This window comes from Carassius auratus, chromosome 27, assembly GCF_003368295.1.
Source record: "Carassius auratus strain Wakin chromosome 27, ASM336829v1, whole genome shotgun sequence".
NCBI classification, from domain to species: domain Eukaryota; kingdom Metazoa; phylum Chordata; class Actinopteri; order Cypriniformes; family Cyprinidae; genus Carassius; species Carassius auratus.
Window position 1 is genome coordinate 1,199,057 of NC_039269.1, and position 26,972 is coordinate 1,226,028.

The 26,972-nt window shown below is 34.3% G+C and overlaps 4 protein-coding genes across 23 annotated transcripts in view; 2 read left to right on the top strand and 2 right to left on the bottom strand.

The window, feature by feature from the left end:
- Positions 1-2,469: 2,469 nt before the first annotated feature.
- On the bottom strand, positions 2,470-13,989 carry LOC113044999 (uncharacterized). Of its 14 annotated transcripts, XM_026205080.1 has the most exons (27): positions 13,689-13,989; positions 13,514-13,580; positions 13,251-13,313; positions 12,571-12,633; positions 12,385-12,432; positions 12,045-12,115; positions 10,481-10,550; positions 8,589-8,637; positions 7,815-7,868; positions 7,638-7,691; positions 7,446-7,511; positions 7,157-7,222; positions 6,960-7,028; positions 6,151-6,222; positions 5,961-6,005; positions 5,808-5,873; positions 5,588-5,662; positions 5,410-5,481; positions 5,255-5,323; positions 5,111-5,164; positions 4,829-4,891; positions 4,690-4,752; positions 4,170-4,244; positions 4,041-4,077; positions 3,730-3,781; positions 3,236-3,650; positions 2,470-3,147 (listed from the first exon to the last, which is right to left on the bottom strand). In XM_026205080.1, exons 10-27 carry the CDS (start codon positions 7,674-7,676, stop codon positions 2,566-2,568), a joined length of 1,980 nt encoding a protein of 659 aa, XP_026060865.1. In that variant the 5' UTR covers positions 7,677-7,691; positions 7,815-7,868; positions 8,589-8,637; positions 10,481-10,550; positions 12,045-12,115; positions 12,385-12,432; positions 12,571-12,633; positions 13,251-13,313; positions 13,514-13,580; positions 13,689-13,989; the 3' UTR covers positions 2,470-2,565. The 14 variants fall into 14 exon arrangements, with proteins under 14 accessions (XP_026060865.1, XP_026060864.1, XP_026060863.1 ...); XM_026205079.1 differs by lacking the exon at positions 8,589-8,637; XM_026205078.1 differs by lacking the exons at positions 8,589-8,637; positions 12,385-12,432 and having other exon boundaries at positions 10,481-11,877; positions 12,433-12,633.
- Positions 13,990-18,713: 4,724 nt separating this feature from the next.
- On the top strand, positions 18,714-20,043 carry cbln9 (cerebellin 9). The gene is made up of 3 exons (XM_026205094.1): positions 18,714-18,924; positions 19,132-19,284; positions 19,376-20,043. Exons 1-3 carry the CDS (start codon positions 18,753-18,755, stop codon positions 19,657-19,659), a joined length of 609 nt encoding a protein of 202 aa, XP_026060879.1. The 5' UTR covers positions 18,714-18,752; the 3' UTR covers positions 19,660-20,043.
- Positions 20,044-20,139: 96 nt separating this feature from the next.
- Positions 20,140-21,975, top strand: LOC113045002 (complement C1q-like protein 4). The gene is made up of 4 exons (XM_026205093.1): positions 20,140-20,431; positions 20,703-20,774; positions 21,107-21,226; positions 21,309-21,975. The coding sequence occupies exons 1-4, from the start codon at positions 20,263-20,265 to the stop codon at positions 21,590-21,592; spliced, it is 645 nt and encodes a 214-aa protein (XP_026060878.1). The 5' UTR covers positions 20,140-20,262; the 3' UTR covers positions 21,593-21,975.
- A 1,855-nt stretch (positions 21,976-23,830) lies between these two features.
- The window catches only part of LOC113045004 (telomerase protein component 1-like), a 48,307-nt gene continuing 45,165 nt past the window's right edge, over positions 23,831-26,972 (bottom strand). For all 7 annotated transcript variants that reach the window (XM_026205099.1, XM_026205096.1, XM_026205097.1 and 4 more), the window contains 6 exons: positions 25,860-25,997; positions 25,608-25,704; positions 25,154-25,529; positions 24,264-24,346; positions 24,064-24,168; positions 23,831-23,991 (listed from right to left, as the gene is read on the bottom strand). In XM_026205099.1, the coding sequence (XP_026060884.1) occupies positions 23,872-23,991; positions 24,064-24,168; positions 24,264-24,346; positions 25,154-25,529; positions 25,608-25,704; positions 25,860-25,997 (919 nt within the window). In that variant the 3' untranslated portion in view covers positions 23,831-23,871. The remainder of the gene's footprint in view (positions 23,992-24,063; positions 24,169-24,263; positions 24,347-25,153; positions 25,530-25,607; positions 25,705-25,859; positions 25,998-26,972) is intronic.

Sequence of the window (26,972 nt, forward strand, 5' to 3'; positions counted from 1 at the left end):
CTGTATGTCCTGAGCTGAATTGTATGTCCTAGGGGCAGTGAGTCCATAGTTATATAAAGTAAAGAGCATTATATAACATTAGTTTGCTTTTTTAACATCAAACCTATTTAATGGGTAATGAAAATGCTTATTGCTTGTGGGTTGTAGTAGTATTTATATAAAGTTGTGAACTAAATTTGTTCAAGCAGAACACAAAGTGAAGGGTCAAAAAGTTCTTGATTATTTCTACTTGTTATTTATAACCCAAAATGTTAAGCTATTTATAGCTATATCTAGTTTGTTGCTGTCCCCTGCAATGAAGCACTTTCAAGAGTTTATTTCAACTTCATTTGATCATTTAATGAATGCACATTCACTTATGTTTGGGTGCTGATGTGTAGGAAATCCAAATGTTTATTTTGTGAGAGGAGATGATGCCTACACACTTTAATAGTTATTTAAAAACACTACTATAAACAATAGATATAAACTGTATAAATACCAAACATATACAAAAATGTTCTTCAACGGATCTTCAACCCTGCTCCTGGAGAGCTACCATCTTGCAGACTTCAGTTCCAGCCCTGCTCCCACACACCTGTCTGTAACACCTTGATTAGCTGGTTCGGGTGTATTTGATTGGAGTTAAAGCTGAAATCTGCAGGAAAGTAGCTCTCCAGGAGCAGGGTTGGAGACCTCTGCTTCAGGCCTATGTACACTCAAGCAGAGAAACATGAGGCCCTGTCACAGATGCAACAATTACCGTGAAGAGCAAAGCTAGCATGCATTAAAAGTTCATTAGACTGTACAGTCTGTGGCCTGTATACGGTCTCCCATTTGTCATTTGAGGTTGCAGAAGAGTCCTCAATCCCACCTCTAGCTGTGATTTATGGCTCTGCTGCAGGTGGATTTTATCAAAGGCACTTCAAGGACCCTTCAATGTCAGCAAAAAAAAAAAAAAAAAACACTCAACACTGAGCTCAAAGTAGGAGATTTTATTGTCGATAGATAGATGCTTATCTCGATTTTGTGGGTACGCTGAATAAACTTGAGGAAACATCTCATAACAATGGCTCGACAGCCTGTCGACTGATCTTTAACATGTTTGCCAATAAACATTCATTTTGCCAATAAACATTCATTCAATAAACAAATTGATGTTTTATAAGCGAAGGGTTAGGCTATTTATTACAAAATAAATACCAAAAACGCATTTTGCACTCATTAAAAAAAAAATACTTTTATGCATTGCATAAATCCAGAGAAAAATAACACATTTTAGGAAGCATTTGTAAAAATAAATGTTAAATCATAAACAAACTACTTATTATTAGACTTAAACAGAAAATGCAGAATATATGTATAACAACAATATACATACAAAAATGTATATACAGTATATGTACAAAAAATAAATAATACAGAAAAATAACAAAAAAACATTACATCTTTGCTGCATAAAGCCCAACATAAAAACAGAGAAGACAAAATAGAAAAATCCACTTCTATCAACTAGTGTCACCTGCACATACCCCAAAGATTCATGTGTTGGAACACATGAATTACCCACTAGGTCAGCTTCAACAACTGCTCATTTAAAGTTCTCGCACTCATAAAGAAAATATATCTAGATTTACCTAGAAATGTTAGTAGTTCACTCTGTCAGTACTGGTTTAAGTTGGATCCAAGTTGTCCAAAAGAACAATTTGATTAATGTAAAGCCACAAAAGAATGCTTCTTGGATATAATGCTGAAGGAACTGAAACAAAAATATTTGTGTGTGTGTTGTTAGTTGTGAAAATCTTAATTATAGACTACAGGTCATGGGAAATAGATTGAGGCTAAAGTTTCTGACTCAACCCTTATCCTCTATAAGCCCTTCACATTTTTACAGTGGTTTGTTTTTTCACACACATTCTCATGAATTTATTTATTTACAGTGCTCACAAGAATGAACTTTATTGATAACCTAAATATCAAAGTTTAATGGTTCGTTTTAAACCCACAACCCTAAACATTTATTTCGAATTTTTCATCTGCATACTTAATGGTGATTACCATAGAATATATGTTGATTCCTGTGTGAAGCACACAGGAAATAAAAGATGCATGATGAGTGGAATAATGTTTCTGATGCAGCATTTTGCACCATACTTGGCAAATTTCACGACTTTCACTTGACTTATATAGAATTAAAACTTTAACCTATTGTCTTACTACTTTGCATCCACTGGTATTTATTAAAAAAAACCCACAAATCTACTTGTTTTTCTCTTTTTTTCTTACTATATCATGTTTTATTTTCCTGAATAACACGAGTGTTATTAGGCTTCTTTTTTTCTGTCTCATTAATCCAGAAATATTAAATTCCTCTTATAATTGGGTTTCAGCCCCTTAACATCTGTAAAGTTTTCTATTTTCTATATCTTTCCAGGACCTTTCAAATCAACTGCTTTATTCCTCTTCATTTTTGTGTCTTCCCACTTACCATTTTTCCTTTCAAACTGTTCAGTTTTGTGCTTTTGTTGTTTCCATATGTTGGCTCACAGATAAGACCCCTTATCGTTCACTCATCTCTTTGTCTCCTCATTTTATTTCTTTTTTCGGGATCTCTTTCTCAGCATCTCGGTTCATTTGCTGTAGCATAGTTTTCTGGTCAAGTTTCTTCTCCAACTGATCGATTTCTTGCTCAAGTAGAGCCAGTTTAACAGGATCTGACTCACAATGGTCTTCATCCTCCTCCTCTTCCTCATATTCTTCCACTTCAATTCCATCCATGGTCTTTTGAAGCTGAGTCTTCACTTTGTTTAGTTCTAGTAGGCCATGTTGAAGCTCTTTACACACTTCTCTGAGCTTGGAGGCAAATTTGGTCTTAGCACCTTTGCGAAGTTCATTGGAGTCTTTGGCAAGAAAGAAGACATCCAGGGCAAGGAAGAGAGTGGACATGACCCCTGTGGTGATACTGACGGCCTTGGCTGCTTTGGCAGCACCTCCAGCAACACCTAGAACTTTCACAGTGCTGATAAGCCTATCTGTGTTTATCATAAGGGCTCTTCCTGCTCGTCCACCTTCCTTCAACACATGCTTTATGTTACGGCTAAGACTTGTGTTGACCACACTCTCAGAGTACCCCTTAAAATCCCATTTCTGTAGGGTGTTCATTCCTTCCTACATACACACACAATAGAAATCAATCAGACTGAGAAAATAAAAGAAACACAGACAGTTGACAAAACAGATGGAATGCTGAACATACCTGCATGAACTCCAGACAATCTCTGATGTCACTGATCTCATTCTGGTAGCCTTGGATCATCTTCTCCACCTTCTTGCGATCCATCTTGGATTGAACCGCATCGGTGATGTTAGCCGTGGCTGAGGTGATACTTCCAGCTGTTGCTACACTTATACCAACCGCAGTGACGATAGTGGAAGTGCCAAAGGTGAAGGGTGCCAAGATGAGGCCGGTAATGGTGGCTATGCCCCCTGCCACACTAGCTACGCCCCCTCCAACAGCTGCACTCACAGTCTTCTTATGAAAGTTGTCAGCAGAGTCTGCCAGAGCAAGCAACTCTAAAATATGATGTTGCAGAGTTGCCCCACGCTGGTTGAACAGATTGACAAAGAGACGGGCAGCCATGAACACACGGTCTGCAGCAGCCTCCACAGTCCTGACAAAATAAAACGAATAAAACAAGATCAGTGGAGGCGATTAGACAATGATTTACAATAAAATCCACATTTACTCACCGCTCCTCATTGTCCTCCTGAAAATTTGCCGTTACATTCCATTCACTCCAACCTGTCAAAAGTCAGTAAGTCATATGAAGTTGCTAACAGTGATCTAAACTAGATCAAAGATTAACCAATCGTCCAACTGATTAATTTTAGTCGACTTTGTGAGGTCAAGTAGTAGATTGTCTATATTTTACTTATACTTTATAAGTCTAATTATACAAGGATTTCCTTAGCAAGCTGGTCTTCTAGGAGACTAGTCATTTTTGAAAACATGTAGTTTTGCATATCTATAATAGGTAATCAAGTAAATTGACCCAACTTACCCTCAACAGTTTTCCACCAGTCCATCAAGTCATCATCCTGTGAAAAGAGAGCAAGAGAGAAAAAAAAGGTTAATATAGATATCATAATTCACATAATTACATGATAATGAAACAATAATAATAATATACCTCATCTGTCTCTAAAGAATTTGAATCTGTTGGGTAGGCGGCCATCTCCAGTGGCAGGATTTCAAAAGTACAGTCCTGTAACATTCAGAGAATAAGAATTTACTGTATTTTTCCAACTATAAGTCGCACCTGAGTATAAGTCACATCAGTCCAAAAATACGTCATGATGAGGAAAAAAACATATGTAAGTTGCATTTATTTAGAACCAAGAACCAAGAGAAAACATTACCATCTTCAGCCGCGAGAGGGCGCTCTATGTTTTCAGTGTAGACTAAAGGAGCAGTGAGCAGCATAGAGCGCAATCTCGCGGCTGTAGACGGTAATGTTTTCTCTTAGTTCATTTCTCTTGGTTTCTCATGTCAAATTAATTTTGATAAATAAGTCGCACCTGACTATAAGTCGCAGGACCAGCCAAACATTAACAAAGTGATGGCATAATAATATGTCAAACAAGTCAAGGACTGCAGAGCAATTAACTCCAATGTCCATAATGTATACTCATTCACATACAATAACTAACCTCATTTTCCCCCAGTTGCTGCATTTCCAATGGCTCCTCAATCATGTCCTCTTGATCTGAATCCTATATAGATTTTAGAGTATGACAGTTGTTTTGATGTAAAATATCAAGTGATATTTTACAAAAGTGTTAACACTACCTGCGTACTGCATGAAAATGTGGGCCTTCTAGGTAGAGTTCTCTTGACTCTAAATGACATAACCTGAAAAAAATGTGAACAGCACATGAGTTTCTGCAGAATGTCAATTGACACTGTAAATAATTTCAGGTGCAAACAAAAAGTCAAATTCCGCTACTGTTGTGGGGAGTAGAATTATAGACTTCAATATCCTACAATATTCCTGCCTATGTATGCCACTTTTGTGATCTTCAGAAGAGAAATCCAGTACTTTTCTATATAGAAAGTGAGAGAGAGGCTTACTTTGTTATTACTGTTTGAGAGTTTCTTGTCATGGTATTTCCTGGGGACAGATTTCTATCAAATAGAGGAAACAGTTCAGCATCTGTTTCACAACATCATCTGTTTTGCAGGCAACTTAAAATCTCTAACAATTTAATAAAGTACCTTTTCAATGCCAGTGTCCAAGACGTTATAATCCCAGTCTGTAAATTCAATGTGCTCGCTTAGTGGGTCCTACATATTGGATAAACTCTCATTTTAATTTCATTAAAAATTATATAAAATCTAAATACAGTAATAAGCAGAGGAAGATGCTTTACCGTTTCAGCAGGAAAACGTAACGCTGGTTTTGGGGAACTGCGGAAAGTGCCACTTCGCTTTCCTGAATTATCCTGCACAAAAAAAAAAAGAGTTATTGTGAATAGCAGGTGACTAAGCAATTAGAATAATATGAATATATCCTATTATATAATATAAATAAAAGATTGTGATAAGCACCTTTAAGTTGTTGTTGGAGAGATATAATAGATTGTCATTACAGGCCAGCAGTTTAATGTGTAACGGTGGGCTGTTCTACAACAAGAAAGCTTGTAACTATTGTGCATTATCAACAGGAAGGCAGGAGTAGGAATAAAACAAAATATACACATCCTACATATGAATAAAAAAGACAGTCATATGTTAATTCTCATTATGTTTTCTTGTTGTAGCAATATACCTGTTCAGAAGTATCCTCAGGTCCTCTAGGAAATGTTTTGAGAAAATTAAACTGGGAATTTCCCTCCTAATGAAGTTAAAATGTTAGACTTTGAATTCATTATATATAGCCAATGTGACTGTTGTTACTGAATCTACTGCCATTGTGACTTACAAGATTGTCACTGCCTAAAAAATCACTTTTCAGTGCTTGTTCTTCCTGTAAAGAGACAGAAGACCAGCACATTATGCAAAGTTACAAGAATTATATAAAAACTAAATTTAAAACAGTATTGCAAAATGTAAACTTTAAGACATTAATTTAAAAATAAATGATTGCATGCAAGGCCGCAGTTTTGTCACACCATGGTGTTGTTGTTTTGTGTTTTGCTTTGATCGCCAGCTGAGAGTTCTCCATGTTGTAATGATAGCTCTTCCTGTCAAGAAAGAAAGGAGGGTAACATCAGATATACAGTATTTGTGAGCTAAACCAAAGACAAGCTTAAAAATTGCAGGTTGCATTATTCTGTGTAATGTGCTGTCATCTGAGCTGTTGTTGTGTCCTTAGAGCACTAAATGCTTCTTTTTAAATCCAAACCTATTGTGCAATTTCAAACTGTGTGATTCACATTGAATATTCGGTCTAAGGTGTGAAGTTAGGTGTACTGTAATCACAACAAACCTTAATGCTGTGTTGGCTAGACAGACTGTCAATGGTGGCAGTGAAGCCATCCTGAGCCCAATCTCTTATACGTTTGCATTATCTTTAATATAAGATCATAATCATGAGCTTAAAATGTATGTGCCACTCTACAGGCATCTCATTTGACCATGAGATTCCTCTCCTGAGGGTTTGCCTGATTTGTGGTCAGTTTCAGTAAGGAAGTCTCTTGCCTCCCCCTAGTGGTAAAAGATGGTAGAGTTTCATGACCTGACACTAATGTGTTATGTAGTCATTTTTATCTGCATAGCATGTATGTAAGACACAATAGATGAAAATGGATTTTAGCAACATTCTGGTACCTCAGTGCTGTTGACTCATGTTCAGGTCATTTCAACACTTATAACTGATTATATATGACTATAATGAAATAGCTTCAAATGTCTGTCATAAACAAATATATTGGCTTCAATTGGTTATTTTAATGTCTAAAAGCTCCACCAGATGTTTTACCTCTTGTGCAGGGAGTCTCGTCCATGTTTTAGTTCTTTTAAACAAATGGCTGAAAATGGCAGCTTTCCCCTGACAAAGGAAGAAAATTTGTATTCTATAAATATTTTCATCATAAAAAAGTATGAAAAATATGAAACTTATATATATATATATATATATATACACCATTCATGAAAAAAGTCAATTAGATGACAGACCTTTGGGTTATCATTGCCTGATGGATGATCATTAAGAGTGGACAGCTCACTCTCAGTAAGCTTGCTCTGGGAAAAGATTCAATTATTCTTCTCAGAAACATGCCACTGCTATAGCTTTTACATATTACTAAATCAGATTCTTCCATGCAGTCTGCCTATATTCCATTCCATTCCATTTTATTTATTGTAAAGCACAATCAATGCAGATTCACAACAGTATTCTCATAAATAAAACCATAATATGAACTCTCAAGTACATTAAGACAAAACATACAATAGCTTTACATACATTAACCTTAATTTTTCTGCTCTCCAACAGACCACCTTTATTGCCCGTGAGTTCACCATTCTGATTCTAGAGAACAAAAAGTCAACTAACCATTGCAATGAAAGCTCAGATGTTACGAGAGAGTCTGGTTCCATCAAACTAATCAGCTTAGTGTGAAAGCTTCCTGTTCCTACACCACATGTATTGTCTCACCTCAGATGAGTGCTCAGCTACGTCTGGAAGCCTGGACATCGAATCTGCTTCTTTCTATAGCACAAGCAGAGGAAAAAACACACAGCAAAACACAAATTGGGAGGTCATTCATATATGTAGTGGCTAAAAAGTATTTGCACATTTAAGTGTTACACAATGACAAAAGATATTGCTCACCTGAATGATCTCCTGTTTTCCTCTGAATTAGTCACTGTCCTTCAACTTTCATACCTATGGAGGAATATTCACCATTAAATCAATTCTATTTACAAATTTGCTAATGCAGTTTATTTTTTTATATATCATGCTTTAAAATGACCTTGAAAGCACATAGCTTTTTATATTTTATTTTCTGAAAAGCCAATTTAATTAGCTAATCTTTACAATATAGAATCATTCTAAAATATTGTGCCTTTTTTTTATTTTGTATTTTTTATATACAGTCAATATTTTACATTTACACATAAACTTATAAAAAAGAGGTTTCTCTCTTTGTTTGTTTTTTTTAAGCTCTATGTCATTCAATGGACATTTTCTGGGGTGGACTCTTCTATTGGGGATACATGTCCATTGTTGTTATTCTGTCAGGCCCACAGAGAGTGATATTAATTATCGAAACCAACTTCTTCCACAGATTATGAAGAAATGGACAATCATCTCCAGACATGTTTAAGTGGTTCATTAAATAGTTCATGACTTCCTTTTAAATATCTAACTATAGTTCAAATATTTCCATAATTTCCATAATCACTTCCATAATAAATGCTTAATATACATAATAAATGCTTAATAGACTTAGAAATGCTTAGACTTTTTTTGCCTTCTTTCCTTTTTGTTTCTTTTTTCCATTTTTTACACAATCTTCATGTTCTTAATTTATAGTAAAATGTATCTGTCTTTTGTCTCTCTTTATTAGACAATGTATTAAATGTATTATACAAATAAACTTACCTTTGCCTTTTCATGTTATATTTAAAGAGCTACAGGAAACATTTTTTTCCTGAAATGCAACAAACAGACATATATATACACACACACACACACACATATATATATATATATATATATATATATATAGATATATATATATATATATATATATATATATATATATATATATATATACACACATATATATATATATATATATATATATATATATATATATATATATATATATATATATATATATATATATATATATATATATATATATATAGATATATATATAGATATATATATATATAGATATATATATAGATATATATATATATAAATATAATAAAGGAAAAAATAAATCTATATATTCTGGACTATTTGTGGTTAGCTGACATAAAGCATTAATGGAGTTAGGTTGACTAAATTGTATTTTGAGACTTGAATCTGCTTACTCCCCACTTAATTTTTTTTGTTTTAAATGTTTGTGCTTAAATTGTAAAATCCATCAATTATTTTAGCAGTGTCACTTGACAAAGATATTGTATCATCATATGCCTGTATCCTTTCCCAGTGTTGCCAGATTGTGTGGGTTTCCTCCCAAATTTTTATTTGTATGTGTTAGTAATTATTGGCTTGGGCAGGTGGACAAAATGTTCAAGTTCAAGTTCAAGAAAAAAAAACATACTCAGAAAGCAAACCAGATAAAAATATGAAAAAAACTGTTAAAGAAAATTACAGATATCTATTTATATCTACGCGATCCTGTCCTTTATTTTTTAAAAGATCCATACTGGTATATGAAAGCTACTTGTTAGTTTTGACTGTGGAAAGTTATGTTCAATATGAACTTCACAAACACTTCCTCCAGTTCTGTGTGAAATTATAGAGCGACACAAAGGTGATCATTATTGTTGGTAATTTTTTTTATTGTCTGATTATCATACAGTATGCATCAATAAATTACAGTTTTGACTTTCATGGTGTGTGCATGAACGAGTGTGAAATATGAATTATGAATGTGTTGTGATTATGAATGTTTTTTTGAGGGAAGGCTTATCGCTTAATTCCTTGATTACTGTTTTAACTGTGCCAGTGTGCCTACTTTCATATTTTAATCATATGGTAATTATCTTTCATGTACCTATTTCCCCCGAATTTATCCATGGAAAATATATCTAGCGTTTTATTAATACTATTTTATCTTCAATATTTTTTTAAGTTAAAAATTGCTCTTATCAACATTGATTGACATTCTATCTAAGTTTTGGGATGTTTTTTGTTGTAGCGTGCGGGTTTTGTGAGCTTTAGATGTAAATCGTTCATTCAATCTGGCAACACTGTCTTTGCCTCGTATAACCACGTTACCTCATTTAGGGGAGGTCTGCGCTTCCTGATTCAGTTTTCCCTCTGGAATCAGTTGCACTTCTCATAAGAAAAAAACGTTTACACTAATGTATTATGGTAAAATAATATAAACTCTAAATAAGAAGCGTTACTCGGGTAACACTGCACAAGAGTGCACTTTAAACAATCCTCAGAGCCAGGAGCGCCAGACACCGACATCATTCTTGATGACAAACAACTTCAAACAGTAGGCTATCATACCCGTCAACGCCTCGCGTTCCAGGCGCTTCATTAAATATTCGTCAAGATGCGCTTTGGTTTGCTCGCTTTTTATTCTTTTATTTTCAAACAACAATGTAGAATTATTTTCCCTTTTCGAGTTGACAGCTCGGTCTGTTATTGTGGATTTTTCTAGTCTCAGAGAAAGCGTCTGTTCTGGAATGGCACGTTGCACCGGCGAGACAAACACAAAATAGGCTACTCTTACCGAAACTCAACAGTTTATTTAATAAACACTACAAAAACTATAGTACTATATTTCACCGTACTGTTTTGCCTACCTTAGGTTCCCATACGTACAGCAACAGGGAAACGGCCTGTCAAAACTTTGTCAAGCTCCGCCTGGTTAATCTGTGTGGAGTAAAAACAGCACAGGGGCGGTTGAGCAGGGTGTCGTTGTGACGATGATGAATCATATCTCTTCACTTCCACTACACAAGTCAAGAAAAGACAGTTTAGTCCAGGTACTAAGTCTGTTTACTGTTTTTTTTTTATTTTATTTTTTTTTTTAACAAATTAACCTTTTTTGTTACATAAAGGTCACGTTAAAACCGCGTAGAAAACTTTTTTGAAAACCCATAAAAATTACTGGAGAATTTCAACCATCAAAAATATTGATAGATAGATACATATTGGGTCATGGTAAATTTGAAATTAATTAAATGTAATAAATAATGAATTATTGTTCATCAGGTTGTTTTACACAAAACAATGCACAAAATACAAACCCTCTTTATAAAGCAGCAAATATACCATATACCAAGCAGTGGATATAAAGCCATAAAAACAAAATAAGATCCAGAATTCCCTTTGCGCTCTAATAAGGAAAGTCAGTATAGTTCTAGAACCATTCTATTTATTTATTTATTTATTTATTTATTTATTTTTTTGATATATCTTCTAATTTGAAAGTAAAAATAATCTCAGGGAAGTGTTTATAGAGCTTGTCAATATGGTTTGTCTTCTTTCATAGTGGTGGTCAACTGCAATTAATCTCAGATTATGTTAAATTCCATCAAGCCCTCATGCAGCTGATCTGCCTCTTCTCTAATCTTGGCGGAAAATTCTGACTTTGTACCATTTTTCAACTCATGGGAGTCCTTGGCCACAAAATAGATGTCCATCCTGACAAAAAGCCCTGTCAGAACACCTGTGGATATACTAGCGATCTGCACAGCACGTGCTGCAGTGGTTCCAGCCGCATTGGCTATCTGCATTTTGAAAGGTGCTAAGATGAGGCCAGTTATGTTAGCAAGACCTCCCACAGCACTGGGGGAGCCACCAGTGATCTGGGCAAATTGGTTTTCTTGTTGAAGCATTCCAGGCCATCAGCAATGGCATGCAGGTCAATCACATGCTGCCACAGTCCTTCTGCCCATTCTGAGAAAAGTTTGTTGAACACACGTATGCCCTTTTGCACCTTTAAAGCTGTTAATGAAAGCCCCGACAAAAAGACAATTGGTCAGTCAAATTCACTTTGTCATGTCACATGCACACATACTGAATTGGGACTTACTTGGCTTCCTCTTTCATGATCATGTTGTCACTTTTGGGCATGTCCTCCCATTATGAAGGGAGGAAAATAGCTAATATTAAGTCCAGATCATGAGGACCACAGAACTTTATTAAAAAAGAATAACTGTTAATCAGATTAAAAAAGTAGATGGGGTGGGTGTTTCTGAAAGTGGACAAACAGGGTAAGTAAACTCATGTTCCGCAGTGTTCCACCAATCTATGATGCCATCAAGATGTGACAGACATATTTAGGATGACTTTTAAACATTGTATTTTTTTAAACTGTCTCTTTAGAAAACGAAGGCAAAGATCTGTATTTAAAGAACTAACCTCATCATCTTCTCTCTGAGTTTCACTTAAACGGAACTCATCCAGCCATTCCATGAGGGACTTCTTGGGGTCTTTAGTGTCAGGGGGAAAAAACAGCAACAAAAACAGAAAGTAGATTTGACAACTAAAAAGGGAACTTGAATGGAAAATTCCAATGCAGAAAATTACAGAAATTGCAGAAGTTGTGAGTCAAGTATGAAAGTAGTGTGTTTGTATGGCTTTTTTTTTTTTTTTTAAATAATAATATATTTTTTTAATGCAAAATAATGTAAGCACAGGATGTTTCCTTTAGAGGCATTTTTTTTCTTATTAATGTTTGCAGACTTATAATTCCACTTACTTTTGCAATTGTTTGATAGGCAAGCCTGGATCATTTATTGTCACTGACCTGTAGGGTAAAACAGTTTATGAAGGCCTCACTGGGTTTAGAGTATAACATCTTTCAGCTCTCGTTCTTTGCCTTGTTGAGACTTGTTTTCAATGTCACAAGAGTTATTGATTAAAAGAACTGCTAGGACATTAGCACCTCTGCAAGGTCACTGCCAAAGTCTCTATTTAGGTTTCCATTCTTCTCCTGCATCGTCTTGTTCTAAAATCACAGCAAATGTTTTCATTAACTAACAACTGTGAACATATAAAAAAAAAAAAACTTGAAATAAAATGTTTACCTTTCCTGCAACCTGTGACATAAATTGATTTCTGTGTTTCTTTTTTTTAATCCTGTCATGTAATGATGAGTAGAATGCATATAACCCTATGATTCAAAAATTACTTTGTAATTTACTTTGTAAAAGTGTTTCTCTGGCCTATAATCTATGACAGAATGTGCCATTAAAAAACTTTAGTTAACCCTTTTTTGTGTGCACAATTTGCTGCATGTTTCAGACTATTATTTAAATTGTAGCCTCACAATTTGCTTTGTTTTTGAACTACTTAACCTCTGCTAGATGATCTCATATAACAATTTGAGTCATATTCTACACAGCATTCTGATGTGCATGTGTCTACTTGCCTTTTATCTTTGGCTAAGCCAATAAAAACCAAAAGGTATTGCTGAAAAAGCCCAAAGGTATGCTCAAATAACAGCTTTCACACCAAGCAAGACTTGCACAAGATTCCTAAATGAACAGGAGCAACTTCACCAATCTGTTATAACATGTTTTCTTTACATTATAAACGAGCGCAGAGATGAAATTGCTTATTTACCTGCTTATGTTGTTTGGCTCTCAACATTGACCAGCTCGTGTGTACCTAAACCAGAACCTTTATCTTTGATATAAAAGAGAAAAGTGCATTTGTGACTAACATTTGATTCAAATGCCCATGTCTTTTGGGACTGACTGGATTAAAGGCAGTCCTAAGAGCCACCCAAAGATGTGTATAATAAATCTGATCTGTAATATATGTAAATAGCCGTCAAATAATTTAAAAAAATGAGTTGCAATCTTTGAGAAAAAATGTATGCCCACCTGTATAGAACATGTTTATCCTCAGGTTTCTCTCTGGGCTCCAAGGACTGTTGTGTTTTTCCATGCCCTGCTGGGGAAGCAGGTTTCTTCCTATTACAACACGTTTTATCACCTATCAGGACTAATGAAATTACAAACAAGCTCAATGTCTCTTTAGTGACTTTTGATGCATCACCTTGACTGTTGTGTGGTAAAGTGCCTTCTTTGAAGCACAGTCCAGAAAATCCAAATGAGGAGTCCGTAAATTCAAGATTGAACTGGCAACTTCACCCTCATTCTCATCACACATTATCAGTGAAATACCGATCCTTGGAAATTCTTGTCTGTCACTCTGGTTTAACAGTTGTCCTCTTGCTATACTTTCTCCATAAATATCTTGTGCTTCTTCATCGTGAAGCACCTTTATTTTTTAAGAGTGTAGAATACCAAAACCAAAAATCTGTGCAAGCTGTGTTCCAAATTTGAGGTTGCTATCTCAAAAAATGTGCTTTCGGTATGAATTTGTTTGGGCGCAGTACCACACTTTTCCACTAGGTGCCCATCAAACCCTATGAAGGGCACCCCTTTTCCCATACAGTTTTAGTGATCTGATTCTGAAACAAGTTTTTCCATATTTTCTCAATATTTCTGAAGTAGACATCACATTCAGAATTATTATGGGCAGTATGGCAGTATCTGATTTGAATTAAACCTCTTTAATTAGTTTATGTAGTTTATGATTATGCATAAAAAAAAATTTAAGAAAGGAAAGTTTAATTATTTGTAGTCCAAAGTCTCTCAAACTATGGAATAAATGTTGTTAGGTTTTTATGAGGCTACAGGAGAGGGATCCCAATCTTATAATAATCACTGAAAAAAACAATGATGAAGCTGGTAGTTTGCATACTTTTACTTTTAGATGCAACACCTTCAGTGGACACCTACTTTTTACTATGTGAGGTTTCTGTCCATGTAAATTTCTGATTGTATGTAAACCCGAATGCAGTGTTTTATTCAGATACAAAAAATTAAGTAATAAAAGAAAACTTTCCTGATGATGGGTGGTGGGGATAAAAAAAAATCAATGCTTGGGTAGACAAAAAATGAAAAAAAATAAAATAAAATAAATCGATCAAAAGTAGCAAAAATACAATACATTCTTAATATAGCCTACAAAAATCGGCTTTGTATTATTGTTTGTTGATTTTTGTTGTTTACCATTGATTTAATTTATTTAAACTGTCACTCACATTTTTGAACATAGACTTTATAGTGCACGATCCAAACTTACATTTTTATAATTCATGAATGAAAACATTTTGTAACATGATATTGATGTTCCATTTACATGATAATGCAATGTCTGATTTTAAAATGGGTTTTAAAGGATGAATTTGGAGATTTTAACTTTTCAGTCGACATATAATTTCTGATGATTTCTAAAATGTGATAGAGAAAAAGGCAACGAAGAAGTCTTTTTTTTAAACAAAGGTCAAAAGATTTTTGAGGGTGCACTCTTGTCATAAATTAATCTATTACTTTTCCTACATAATAAAAAAAAAACATTGGAGTCTTAGACCTTTCCAATGATATATATAATCTTGATATATAGTCAAGATTAGATTAGATTTAATTGTAATATAGTGAAGTAAATGTATAGGTGTCCCGTATACGGGACGGGGTGACAGTTAAAGGGTTTTAAAACTTTTGTCAATGTGGGACAATGTAATTGATTTGTGTAGACAATTACAGTTCTTATTTGTCGAATTCCAGTCAAAGTCATAAATGAAGAAAAAAATATATTTTTTCATGATTTAATAAAACAGTGTAGGATGGTTACTCACTACCACCTGCTTTTAAGTCACCTTGTTCTATTTATTTGTGAAAATATAATCCAGCATTATTTTGTCAGCTGTCACTTCCATGGCTTACACCAATCATTGCAATCAAAATGTAGTTTTTGCAGTTCAGAGTCTGTTGATCTGTTTAAACAGTTACACAGCTTGTGCTCTTTAAGACAAAGAGAGGGTTACTCAGTTGATAAAACATTAATTACAGACAGTACAGTAAGTAATTTAGATTTTTATAACAGTTTTACAGTTTTTCTCTGTTGCTTTGGTACCTTTCTTGAATCATCCTTAATACTTACAAACAAGATAGTCAATATACCTAAGTGTTTTCAGTTCTTGGACCAATTCTATTCTGTCTACATGGCATCACTAGGCTCTGTCAGTCAGAAACATGGCTTTTTATACCACTGCTTATGACACTCAACTCTACTTCTTATTCCATCCTAATGATCCAATGATATCTGCTCACTTCCCAGCTTGTCTAACAGACATTTCTTGCTGGATGATGGACCATCACCTTTAACTCAACCTTGCCCTGACAGAACTGCTTGTGTTTCCATCAAACCCATCATTTTATCACAATTTCAACATCCATTTAGGTACATCAACCATAACTCCTTCAAAAACAGCCAGAAACCTTGGAGTTGTGATTGATGATCAGCTGACTTTCTCAGACCACAAGAAGATGAAGCCCTTTCTTTTGGAACATGCTTCACAACTCTTTGTTCAAGCTCTTGTTCTGTCCATGCTGGACTATTTCAATGCTCTTTTGGCAGGTCTTCCAGCCAGTTCTATCAAACCTTTACAATTAATCCAGAACGTGGCAGCAAGATTGATTTTTAATGAGCCCGAAAAGAATACAGGTCACACCTCTGTTTATCAATTTACACTGGCTAGCAATAGCTGCTCGCATAAAATTCAATGCATTAATGTTTGCATACAAAACCACCACTGTTTCTGCATCCCTTTACCTAAATTCATTACTTCAGACGTATGTGCCCCTTTGAAGCTCATGTTCTACAAGTGAATCTCGCTTTATAGTGCCATCCCAAGAGGCGAAAAATCACTTTCCCAGACTTTTACATTAAATGTTCATATTAAGCATAATACTATTCTAAATGTTGAGTACTGCTATGTGTACCGCTTTAAAGGGGGTGGTTTACTGTTTTTGGGTGACGCAATAAACAAGATTGAGAACCCCTGCTTTAGAACATTGGTTTTGAAACTTTTCCATTAATATCACTAGAAAACAGAATCGCAATTCATGAACAGATTTTCACGTGTGTGCCTATTTTTCTCTTCCTCTTCTCTAAAGCAGCACACCATGACCTTGCCCCCTTTGTTGCATGTTCCTGGGGTCGGGGTTTATCTGTGTCCTTGACATAATATACTTGGGAAGAAGCTCATTGTAGTCCCTTACCAGCTGTTTTTGTATGCATTAAACTGCCAGAATTTTAAAAGATTATAACTTCGTTTGCATTGAACTTTCAGCACTGTAACTTTGAAGTTTTGTTTATGCTCAAACAGCAACATTACAAGCTCACAATCAACCACCCCTTTAAGATAACTGAAACTTGTTATAGCACTTGCATATCATTGCTCTTTTGTTCATTTTGATTGCTTTCATTGTCCTCATTTATAAATCGTTTTGGATTAAAAAGTCTGCTAAATGACAAAATGTAAATGTAATGTATTGAATTGCAGAAGGTCGCACTTCTTATGTCATATGTCCATTTCAAAAGAACAACAGTACAAAATCATTGTGATATAAAAAAAAAAGAAAAAGAAATATGGGCACAAATTTTCAATCTATTTCTTTCTTTATTCCCCTTGAAGTATTTTAAACCGCTAGAATCTATTATAAGCAGCTTCATTCGGGACAACAAGACAGCTAGGATTAATAAGAAACATCTAAACAAATTTAAAGATTTGGGCTTCCCAATTTTAAATATTATTATTGGGAAGCTAACTTAAGGTATATTTGAAAATTCCAGGTTTATTTGTGGATACCCCAATCTGTAATAATCATGCTTTTCCTCCGGGGTTACATGGTCAGATATTTTTTCATTTGAAACATATGGGTATAGTAACAATATAAGATCTTTATATGGAAGTTACATTTTGTTCTTTTGAACAACTAAAACAATATATGCTGTTGTTCCTGCTTTTTTTTTTTTTTTTGCAAGTCAGAGACTTCGTTATGGAAGCACAGTTCAGACTTTAAAGCTTTGAATTTAAATCCAATTTGGATTGCTAGACATAATTTGATTCAGTTCAAAGTAACTTATATCTTACAGATATTATATATATTATATTATATATTATGTTCTAATATAAAGCTTTAATGTTCTTGGCTCCAAAGTCATGCATTGTACATTGTAACAGCTAAGAGTGCTTAATGTTGTATTTTTCCTGTACATTTTATTTGTTGTTGTAAATAAATATTTTTTTTTAAGAAGAAGCCGGAGAACACAATAATCAAAAAGGATTAATTTATAAAAGAAAATGAAGGTAATATTGTTAATTCCAAGTTTGTCTCACATATTTGGGCTACATTTATAAAATGATGCATGCACTATAAAAACTTTTTGAGCAATATTGCTGGGCAGCATTTTTTGAGCAATGTTGCTTGGTCACTTTCCCATTGAGAATGGGTAACAAATTTCTATTTGGAGATTTTAGATCAGTTGTGGGTTCTGTGTCTCACCTGGTTGCCCGTTAACAGCTTTCCCAAAGTTGCCCAGTGTATCATCAGCCTCACAAATACTTAATACCATAAAAAAGCCTGTTGTAACTTAAATAACCACAAACATTTATATATTTAAATGTTATAAAAAAAAAAATAATAATAAATAAACAATCATTCCTGTTATCATTGTTTTTGATCGATGTTATCTTGTATTCTAATAAATAAGCTTATATGACACCAATATTTAAGAAGTTTTGCAATTCTCAATTTCAATTTCGATCCCACATACCATAACATATTCCCAAACCACTAGCCTAACAAATGTAAAGTTCAGAATGAATCAACAAACCAATGAAGGAAAGAATGATAGATAGACTTTATAGCAGAACAATATGTAAAAGACAAATTGGGCAAAATAATTGGGCAAAACCAATTACCGTTGGTAAAAGTGTTCCTTGTGGCTCAGTGGTAGAGCATTGTGTTAGCAGTAAATTTTGTGTTTGATTCCCATACTGATTAAAAACAAGTGTAGTCTGAATGCACTGTAAGTCACTTTGGAAAAAAAAGTCTGTAAACTGACATAACAAATGTCAACTATTTGTTTAAGGAAAGTTTAAATATTTGTAGTCCAAAGTCTGTCAGACTGTTCAATAAATGTCGTTGGGTTTTTGTGTGGCTATAGGAAAGTTATCACGATCTATAATAATCACAGAGAGGAGCAATGATGAAGATGGAAGTTAGCATTTTATTGCTGTGTGTGTTGTCCACACTGGCACAGGATTTAATGTCCCCAACAGTAGACATCCTTGCCGAAATCAAAAAGATTAAGACCATGGAGGAAAAGTTAAATGCTCTAAATGATGAAGTCAGGGAACTAAGAAGCAAGAATGAAGGTACTGTATTTTTTATTTTATTTTATAAACTGTCTGACCATTGGATAGACAGTTGCTTCTTAAAGCTGATATAAAACAAGTGGGGTTTTTTTGCCCCCAATGTAGCTCTGACTGCAAACGTGACATTTAGGAAACATGCAAGGAAACTAGGTGATAGCAATGACTGTATGAAAAGATACATTAAAGTTTCTTCTTTTTTACTTGCAGATTTACTTTTTGCAGTAAGGACAAAAGTAGCCTTTTCAGCCTCACTGTCAGCTATAGGGGGGGTCAAATATTTTGGGCCTCATGAAGAAGAAACCACTCTTGTGTATGAAAATGTATTAACTAACATCGGAAATGCTTATGACGCCAATACAGGTACATCATATTGGTCCAAAAAGTTTCAAACATGATGCTTTAACAATTTTGTAATGATTTTAAGAACCTAAGTTTCTACCGTTATTAACAGGAATCTTCACTGCACCGGTAAAAGGAGTGTATTTCTTCAACTTTGTGGTCTTCAATCCTTATGACATTTCTACTGGTGTGAGACTGTTTAAGAATGGACATTTTGTGGTCGGAGCTACAGATAACCCTCCCAAGCAAGACACTGAAGACACTACATGCAACTCGGTTAGTCTTATTCTTGAACAAGGTGACCGGATATATCTTCAGCTCATTGAGAAACGTCGTATCTACACAGATTCACTGAGACGCAACACCTTCAGTGGACACCTACTTTTTACCATGTGAGGATTCTGCCCATGTACATTTCTAAAGGATGTTAGTCCAAATACACTGTTTCATTCAGATCAGAAAAAAAAACAATCAATGCTTGGCAAGAAAAAAAAAAAGACAATCAATCAAATGTGACAAAATTAATTTAGTTTTAATACATCCTATAAAAATCCTTTCAAATTTGTACCATTTTCATTAATATTAAACCATGTCGATGAAATAATATATTACTTTGATGTGTAGACATGAACAATTCTTACATCATAAATAAAATTCCATGCATATTACATGATATTGCTTGTAAAGGCAGGTAAAAGAAATATTGGGACACTTCTCAAAAGCTGTAGAAAAATTAATTTATCTTTAACATGATTGAATAAAACCGTGTTACTTACTACCACCTACATGCTTCAAGTCACCTTGTTCAATTTGTGAAAATGTAATCCAGCAATATTACAGTGTTTTGTTATCTGTTACTTTACACCAATTATTGCTTCAAAACGAAGTTTTCGCAGTCCAGAGTCTGATGATCTGTTTAAACAGTTACACAACTTGTGCTCTTTAAGACAGAGTGTAACTCAGTTGATACAACATTAGTAACGGACAGTACAGTAGAAAATGTTAATTCTAATAACAGTTTTAATGCTCAATGTGTGGGCTATACCAGCAGATGATTTATTTTTACCAAACATAAACATTCTTGAAGAGCTAGGGAAAATAAAGATCATGGAAACAAGGATGGAATCTATGGAGAAGGACATGGAGCGACTGAAAACAGAAAATGCAGGTAATGTGGAATTTTTAACAAATGTTTTTTATTTTATTTTTAAGAACAGAGAACTTTAATGGAGTATTTAAAAGTAACCGGTTTCGTAGACATAGATTAATAAGTCACACTATAAAAATGTTTTCCAGTGCAGTAGAATGTGGATTGTTCAAAAGTAAATCATTGTCCATATATGTCCATATATATATATATATATATATATATATATATATATATATATATATATATATATGAATTAATGCTTATCTATTATGGATTATTATTATTTTAGCACAAGCAAAGGAACTGGAGACCATGCGTGGGGCAACAAATGATGTAAAGGACCTAATTAAACAAAATGAAGGTAAACCATGTACTACCATAAATGACAATTTAGCTATTTTCTATATTCTGTATGTTTAGTTTTAATCTAAAGCAGCATTATCATAAAAAAGCCAGCTATAACTTTAATAGCCACAAACATAAAAAACACTTAAATGTTGGTAAATATAAAAAAATTAATGTAGAATTTTGTGATTTATATTTATATGTTTATTTAATCGTTGAAACCCTAAGGTAGTGCTTTTTATAAACATTTTCTGTTATTTATTTTCTTTATTGAAGGTAATCCTTAAAACAGGGTTTTATTAAATCATTTCTAATGATGTAATCTAACATGCATATTTTATGTCTTAGTTTCAAAAGTGGCTTTCTCAGTTTCGCTATCGTCCTCTAATGGACCACACAGTAGTTTACACACCCTGATTTACAAACACATCTTCCTCAATACTGGAGATGCCTATGATGCAAACACAGGTACGATAAATGACTTCTGGTAGCCTACTATGAATATTTTAAGTCTTGAATGATTTAAGTATTTTTGTTTTGTCTGATACAGGAATTTTTACAGCACCCATGAAGGGAGTGTATGCATTCAGGGTTTTCTCTAAGGCCTACGGAAGTTCAGATAAAGCAGTTGTCGCAGGCCTATTTAGAAACGGCCAGCATGAAATTTCAACATATGCACGGCAAGACGGTGGTTTTATCGGCTCTTCAAATGGAGTTTCTCTGTTGCTGGAAAAGGGAGATAAAGTATGTGTAAATCTCTATTCTGGATATTGGATTTTTGACAATGAACACCATCACAGCACCTTTAGTGGACATCTGCTGTTCCCCATGTGAACAGAAAGTACACAAGGTCTACTAATTAGCATCTTTGTATATCAAGAGTTATAGTAAGACTATGTGTAAATTAATTTGGTAAGTAATGTATTTTACGTGAATTTGATATATAACATACTAACTAACTTCAGTTCAACTACAACAGTATAAGGCAAGTATATTGTCAAGTTATACAAGGTCTTTCTCTAAAACCTTTGGAAATCAAAATAGGCCTATATGTTATTGGTGTATGATTTTATTTTTCACATTAAAAACCTTGTAGTATACACTAAACATTTTTCTTTCTTCTTTTTTTTTTTTAGTAATGTAGTAGATTTTTTTTGCAATGTTACATATTTAAGACGGGTGTCAATGTGCCAGATGTAACCCATAAAAGCATTTTACCAAAATAGTTAGCATAGTGTGTCCATTATTCCATTACAATGCTCTTTTACTGTTTTCTGGTGTCACTGATCATTACGCTCTTCATACAATATCAATAAACTTTAATCCAATAAAATTTATAGCAGAACAACATGGAAAGAAGAACTGGGCAAAATAATGTTTACACAATTTTACACAAAGTACAGTATTGTTAAATGGTTAATTACAAACAGTTGACAACTTGACAACAATGGCTCCATTTTATAGTGACTAAAATAAATATTTTCAAACTGTAGTTTTTGCAGTCCAAAGTCTATTGGACAGTTCAAACAGTTACTCAAGTTGTGGCCTTCAGAACTGAGAAAATGGTAATTATCTTGTATTTACTGGTATTACAAATGGTACCTAATTGTTTAAGGAAAGGAAGTTTAAATATTTGTTGTCCAAAGTCTGTCAGAATGTCATCACAATCTATAATACTCACAGAGAGGAGCAATGATGAAGATGGAAGTTAGCATTTTATTGCTGTGTGTGTGGACCACACTGGCACAGGATTTAATGTCCCCAACATTAGACATCCTTGCCAAACACAAAAAAATTAAGAACATGGAGGAAAAGTTAAATGCTCTGAATGATGAAGTCACTAAGAACTAAGAACAAAGAATAAAGGCAATGTAAAATGCAAGTCTTTTCAGCCTACCAGCTCTAATGCCATGGTGAAAGTATTTTCTGCTATTAATAATACTTATTGCAAATATCTGCTCCTCAGTGTCATGGTATACAACAAATAACATAAAGACCAAAACGGACGAACTAATAAAACATAATGAAGGTAATGTACTGTAACTGTCCTGTAGATTACAATTTTGTTCATTAAAAAATTGTCTTAATCTTAACCACAAAATTTTAAATAAATTATTTATCAATGTTTAATTTAGTGATTTATTCCTTGATTCTTTATTTTTTTTTAAATTTGGATTTCAATGTTAAACTTTCCAATTTAAAGGTAAATCTTAAAAATTAGACCAGGGGCATTATTTGAAATCCAATTTACATATTTTCAAAATATCTTTAGTTTTAAAAGTGGCTTTTCTCAGTTTCGCTGTCGTCAATCAGGTACAATCAGGTACTTTAAATCACTTCACACATACTGTAAATGTGACATTTTTATAATCCTTAGTTTATTGAAGTATTTTGTGTCTGATACAAGAATCTTTACAGCACTCATGATGAAGGGAGTGTGTTCAGGGTTTTCTCAAAGGCCTATGGAAGTCAAGGTAAAGGGGTTTCCGAAAACCTTTTCAAGAACGGGCAGAATGAAATTTCAACATATGCACCAGTGGGGGATGAAGTATGTGTGAATCTCTATCCTGACTTCTGGCTTTTTGGCAATGATTAACACAACAGCACCTTTAGTGGACATCTGCTTTTCCCCATGTGAAAAAAACACACACGTTTTTCTCACCAGCATCTTTGTAGTAAGACTGTAATCATACAAGGAGTTGAACATTATGTCCATCCAGTTTGTAAGGTTTCCACAGTGCACATACAGAAACCAGAAATCCTTTTCTTTTTTTTATTTGTATTTTTTACATCATCTTTGTCTGATACAGGAATGTTTAATCATCTATGAGGCAAATATCTGTCATTTCACTAAATAACATTAACACTAAATTTTACATTAAATGTAAAACCTTTAAAAAAAATTGACAATGAAATGTAATCAAGAGGCAGTAAAATATATATAATAAAATCATCACAAATATATTTTTCATATGGCTTAGTTTAAATGCTTCATGCATATAAAATCAAATTTAAATTTACACAAGGCAACATTATAACTGACGGAAAAAAAATTTAAGATTACGAATGTAATGACATGCAACAAATGACTGTGTCCTTTAATGCTCAGGAAATCAACCTTTCCAAGACAAGAAGTACAGCTGACCCTGCGTATCACCACAAACAAATTCCTTGGGGTCACATGGGTTCACCTCCAGAACCTTGACAGGGCCTCCACACACAAACATGCCCACCTGTGAAATACAGAATATGTGAGGAACAGAAACATTGGTATACAAAGTGCATAAAAGCAAGAATAAAAATACCTGTTTCTTAGTTTGTCTGTCCCACAGTTTGACGGTACTGTCATGAGACGCTGAGACGATGAGGCTCTCAGTAAGCCGCAGGACACTCACTGTGTCTGTGTGTGCCTACCGACCAGTCACACAAACAATTTATCAGAAACACATGACTGCATGACTGACATATGATTATTATATCAATGAAAGAATATAAATCTACATGCCGGTCTTCTTTGAGTCCAGGTGGAAAGATGAGGAGGCTGGTTAAACCACATGTTCCCTTTACAATCACCACACACAAAAAAGTCTGTAGAAAAACAACAGCCTGACTTAAAAACAACCAAATCACAGTGTATCAATATCAGTCATGACCAGTTCACATAATGAGCATTAGAAATTAATGGGTCATTTTGTAGTTTTTTTTTTTTTTGCATGTTTTATTTGCAATCTAAATAGATAATTAAGTGTTTTTATGGAATATCAGAGTGTTTATGATAAATTACACAGTCCTGTATATTGAAAAAAAACGTTTTAACTTATATGATTATGCAGTTAAAAAAACTTTTTTTTTTTCACAAAACAAGAATGAAGGTTTATTCTATATATACAGTATATGTGTGTGTGTGTGTGTGTGTGTGTGTGTGTGTGTGTGTGTGTGTGTGTGTGAAATACAAGTGAAATGTCAAATGTTTTTCACAACAAAAAGATATTTGAAATGTATCATTTTATTTACAATCTGCAAAGGAGTGTAAAAAATATATGCAGTCCATTTTATAAATAAAAGTTTTGTTTTGTTTTGTTTTTTTCAGAAAAAATCTGTATTTTTTTGTTGCTGTTTGTATGGCGTAAAACACCCACGTTTTCTACTGTCACTGGTCATAATTCTAACCTTGAAATCAGGATTAGGCATGAAATTAAGCAAATTGAATTAAGCAAACATATGTAACCAGTGGAAGATAGAAATCATGACTGTGTTGCAGTTTTTCTGGTAATTAATGGATAATACAATATTTCTTCACCTTACAATTGGTTGTCAAAAGTTTAAATCCCACAAGATGCAAAAAAATGTGACATGCTAGAGCAAAACAGGTACTACTTTTGGAATCAGGTGTACCGTTCTGCACTGCTGCAGCTGTGATCCAAGTGCTGATCTGCGAAGCCCTCTGGATTGCTATTTGCCTCTCCCTCCGCAGTTCCTCAGCCAACTTCTTTGGCTCCTCCTCCTCCTTCTGCTGCTGCTCTTCCTCCTTCTTTTGCTGCTCTTCCTCTTCCTCCTGCTTTTGCTGCTCTTCCTCTTCCTCCTGCTTTTTCTGCTCTTCCTCTTCCTCCTGCTTTTGCTGCTCTTCCTCCTGCTTTTGCTGCTCTTCCTCCTGCTGCTGCCACTCCTCCATTTTCAAATTTCTTTCCTCCTCTTCCTCTAAGTAATCCAGACACTGGCCCACTGCATTTTCACAAATGGTTATGTCCGACCCACTCGGATTCACAGACAACTGGAAGACACCATATAGGATGATTATAACAAGTTTTCACTGTCAGTGTAACATGATAATGACAGATGATGAACTTACAATAAGGCCAACATACAGAACGCCCCTTTTCTGACCCAACTTCCAAAAGCTCTTGCTATCATTCGTCATCACTCCGAGAGGACGTACGTTTGTCCAGCTACAATGAAGCATAATAACTGTACATTTACTTTGTATTACCCAGTGAACGAATGTTATTATTCACTATGCACTTGCCACCTTGCATGGGAAAATGTTTCACAGAGGAGTGCAGGACAGCTTTTATATGTATAAAAAAATATGGAGTTTATTTACATAAAAACTTCTCCGGTCTTGTCTTTAGTAGTGACCACATCAGTGATTTTTCCATCCATAGATACTCCAAACAGACTGCCACAGTAGGACAAAAAGCACACAGGAGACTCCACTCTGTATGAAGACACCTTATCGAGTCTGGAACAAAATAAAATAATAACTGATAACTGGCAGATAATAAGAATTTAAATAAATGTAAAATAAACACAAAAAAATAAATCACCGAAATTTAGTGAAATGTAAAGTGAATTTAGAACATTATGACAGTATTAAAAATGGATATTCATTTAGAGATTAAAGATTACATTTAACAATATAAATAAATAATTGTGAAAAATTACAGTCATAAATTATTCGATTTTTAGATTAAATGGGGGGTGAAATGCTATTTCATGCATACTGAGTTTTTTACACTGATAAAGAGTTGGATTCCCATGCTAAACATGGACAAAGTTTCAAAAATTAAGTTGTACGTTTGAAGGAGTATTTCTGTTCCAAAAATACTCCTTCCGGTTTGTCACAAGTTTCTGAAAGTTTTTTTCGAGTATGGCTCTGTGTGACGTTAGATGGAGCAGAATTTCCTTAAATGGGTCCTGAGGGCACTTCTGCCGGAAGAGCGCGCTCCCGTGGGGCAGAGTAGAGACATTCACTGATCAGAGCGAGAGACCGAAATGTCACAAAAGTCTGTTTTTGGTTGCCAGGGCAAGACAACCCTGCACAGATTACCAAAAAAAAAAAAAAAACAGCATTAAGGGACCAGTGGATGGAGTTTATTTTTACAGAGCATCAACGGAGTTGTGCAAGTGTTTTTGTTTGTTCCCTGCATTTCGGAGATGCTTGTTTTACAAACAAGGCCCAGTTTGACGCCGGATTTGCACATCGTTTATTTCTTAAGGATGATGCAGTCCCAACGGAAAAGGGTCACGATTGTGTGTTGGAACCACATGCGGTGAGTAAAACTGCTTCAAATATCTCTGTGTTGTTAACTTAGCTATCGGCGCATAAGCACATCAAGTAAACAACATGCGATGTTGTCATCAAACTGCACTTTCCACATGTACAGCTTAAAAAATAAAAAATAAATAAAAAAAAGACGACATAAAGTGGAACTTA

What these genes read in the sequence shown, in the direction of transcription:
- LOC113044999 (XM_026205079.1), bottom strand. Translation starts at nt 7,676, where the DNA reads ATGTCCAGGCTTCCAGACGTAGCTGAGCACTCATCTGAG. An exon ending in TAGCTGAGCACTCATCTGAG is followed by an intron (nt 7,512 to 7,637) that starts GTGAGACAATAC and finishes TTTGTTCTCTAG; the next exon opens with AATCAGAATGGTGAACTCAC. An exon ending in ATTGTCTGGAGTTCATGCAG is followed by an intron (nt 3,148 to 3,235) that starts GTATGTTCAGCA and finishes GTGTGTATGTAG; the next exon opens with GAAGGAATGAACACCCTACA.
- cbln9 (XM_026205094.1), top strand. Translation starts at nt 18,753, where the DNA reads ATGATGAAGATGGAAGTTAGCATTTTATTGCTGTGTGTGTTGTCCACA. An exon ending in ACTAAGAAGCAAGAATGAAG is followed by an intron (nt 18,925 to 19,131) that starts GTACTGTATTTT and finishes TTTTACTTGCAG; the next exon opens with ATTTACTTTTTGCAGTAAGG. An exon ending in TGCTTATGACGCCAATACAG is followed by an intron (nt 19,285 to 19,375) that starts GTACATCATATT and finishes CGTTATTAACAG; the next exon opens with GAATCTTCACTGCACCGGTA.
- LOC113045002 (XM_026205093.1), top strand. Translation starts at nt 20,263, where the DNA reads ATGTTAATTCTAATAACAGTTTTAATGCTCAATGTGTGGGCTATACCA. An exon ending in ACTGAAAACAGAAAATGCAG is followed by an intron (nt 20,432 to 20,702) that starts GTAATGTGGAAT and finishes TTATTATTTTAG; the next exon opens with CACAAGCAAAGGAACTGGAG. An exon ending in CCTAATTAAACAAAATGAAG is followed by an intron (nt 20,775 to 21,106) that starts GTAAACCATGTA and finishes TTTATGTCTTAG; the next exon opens with TTTCAAAAGTGGCTTTCTCA.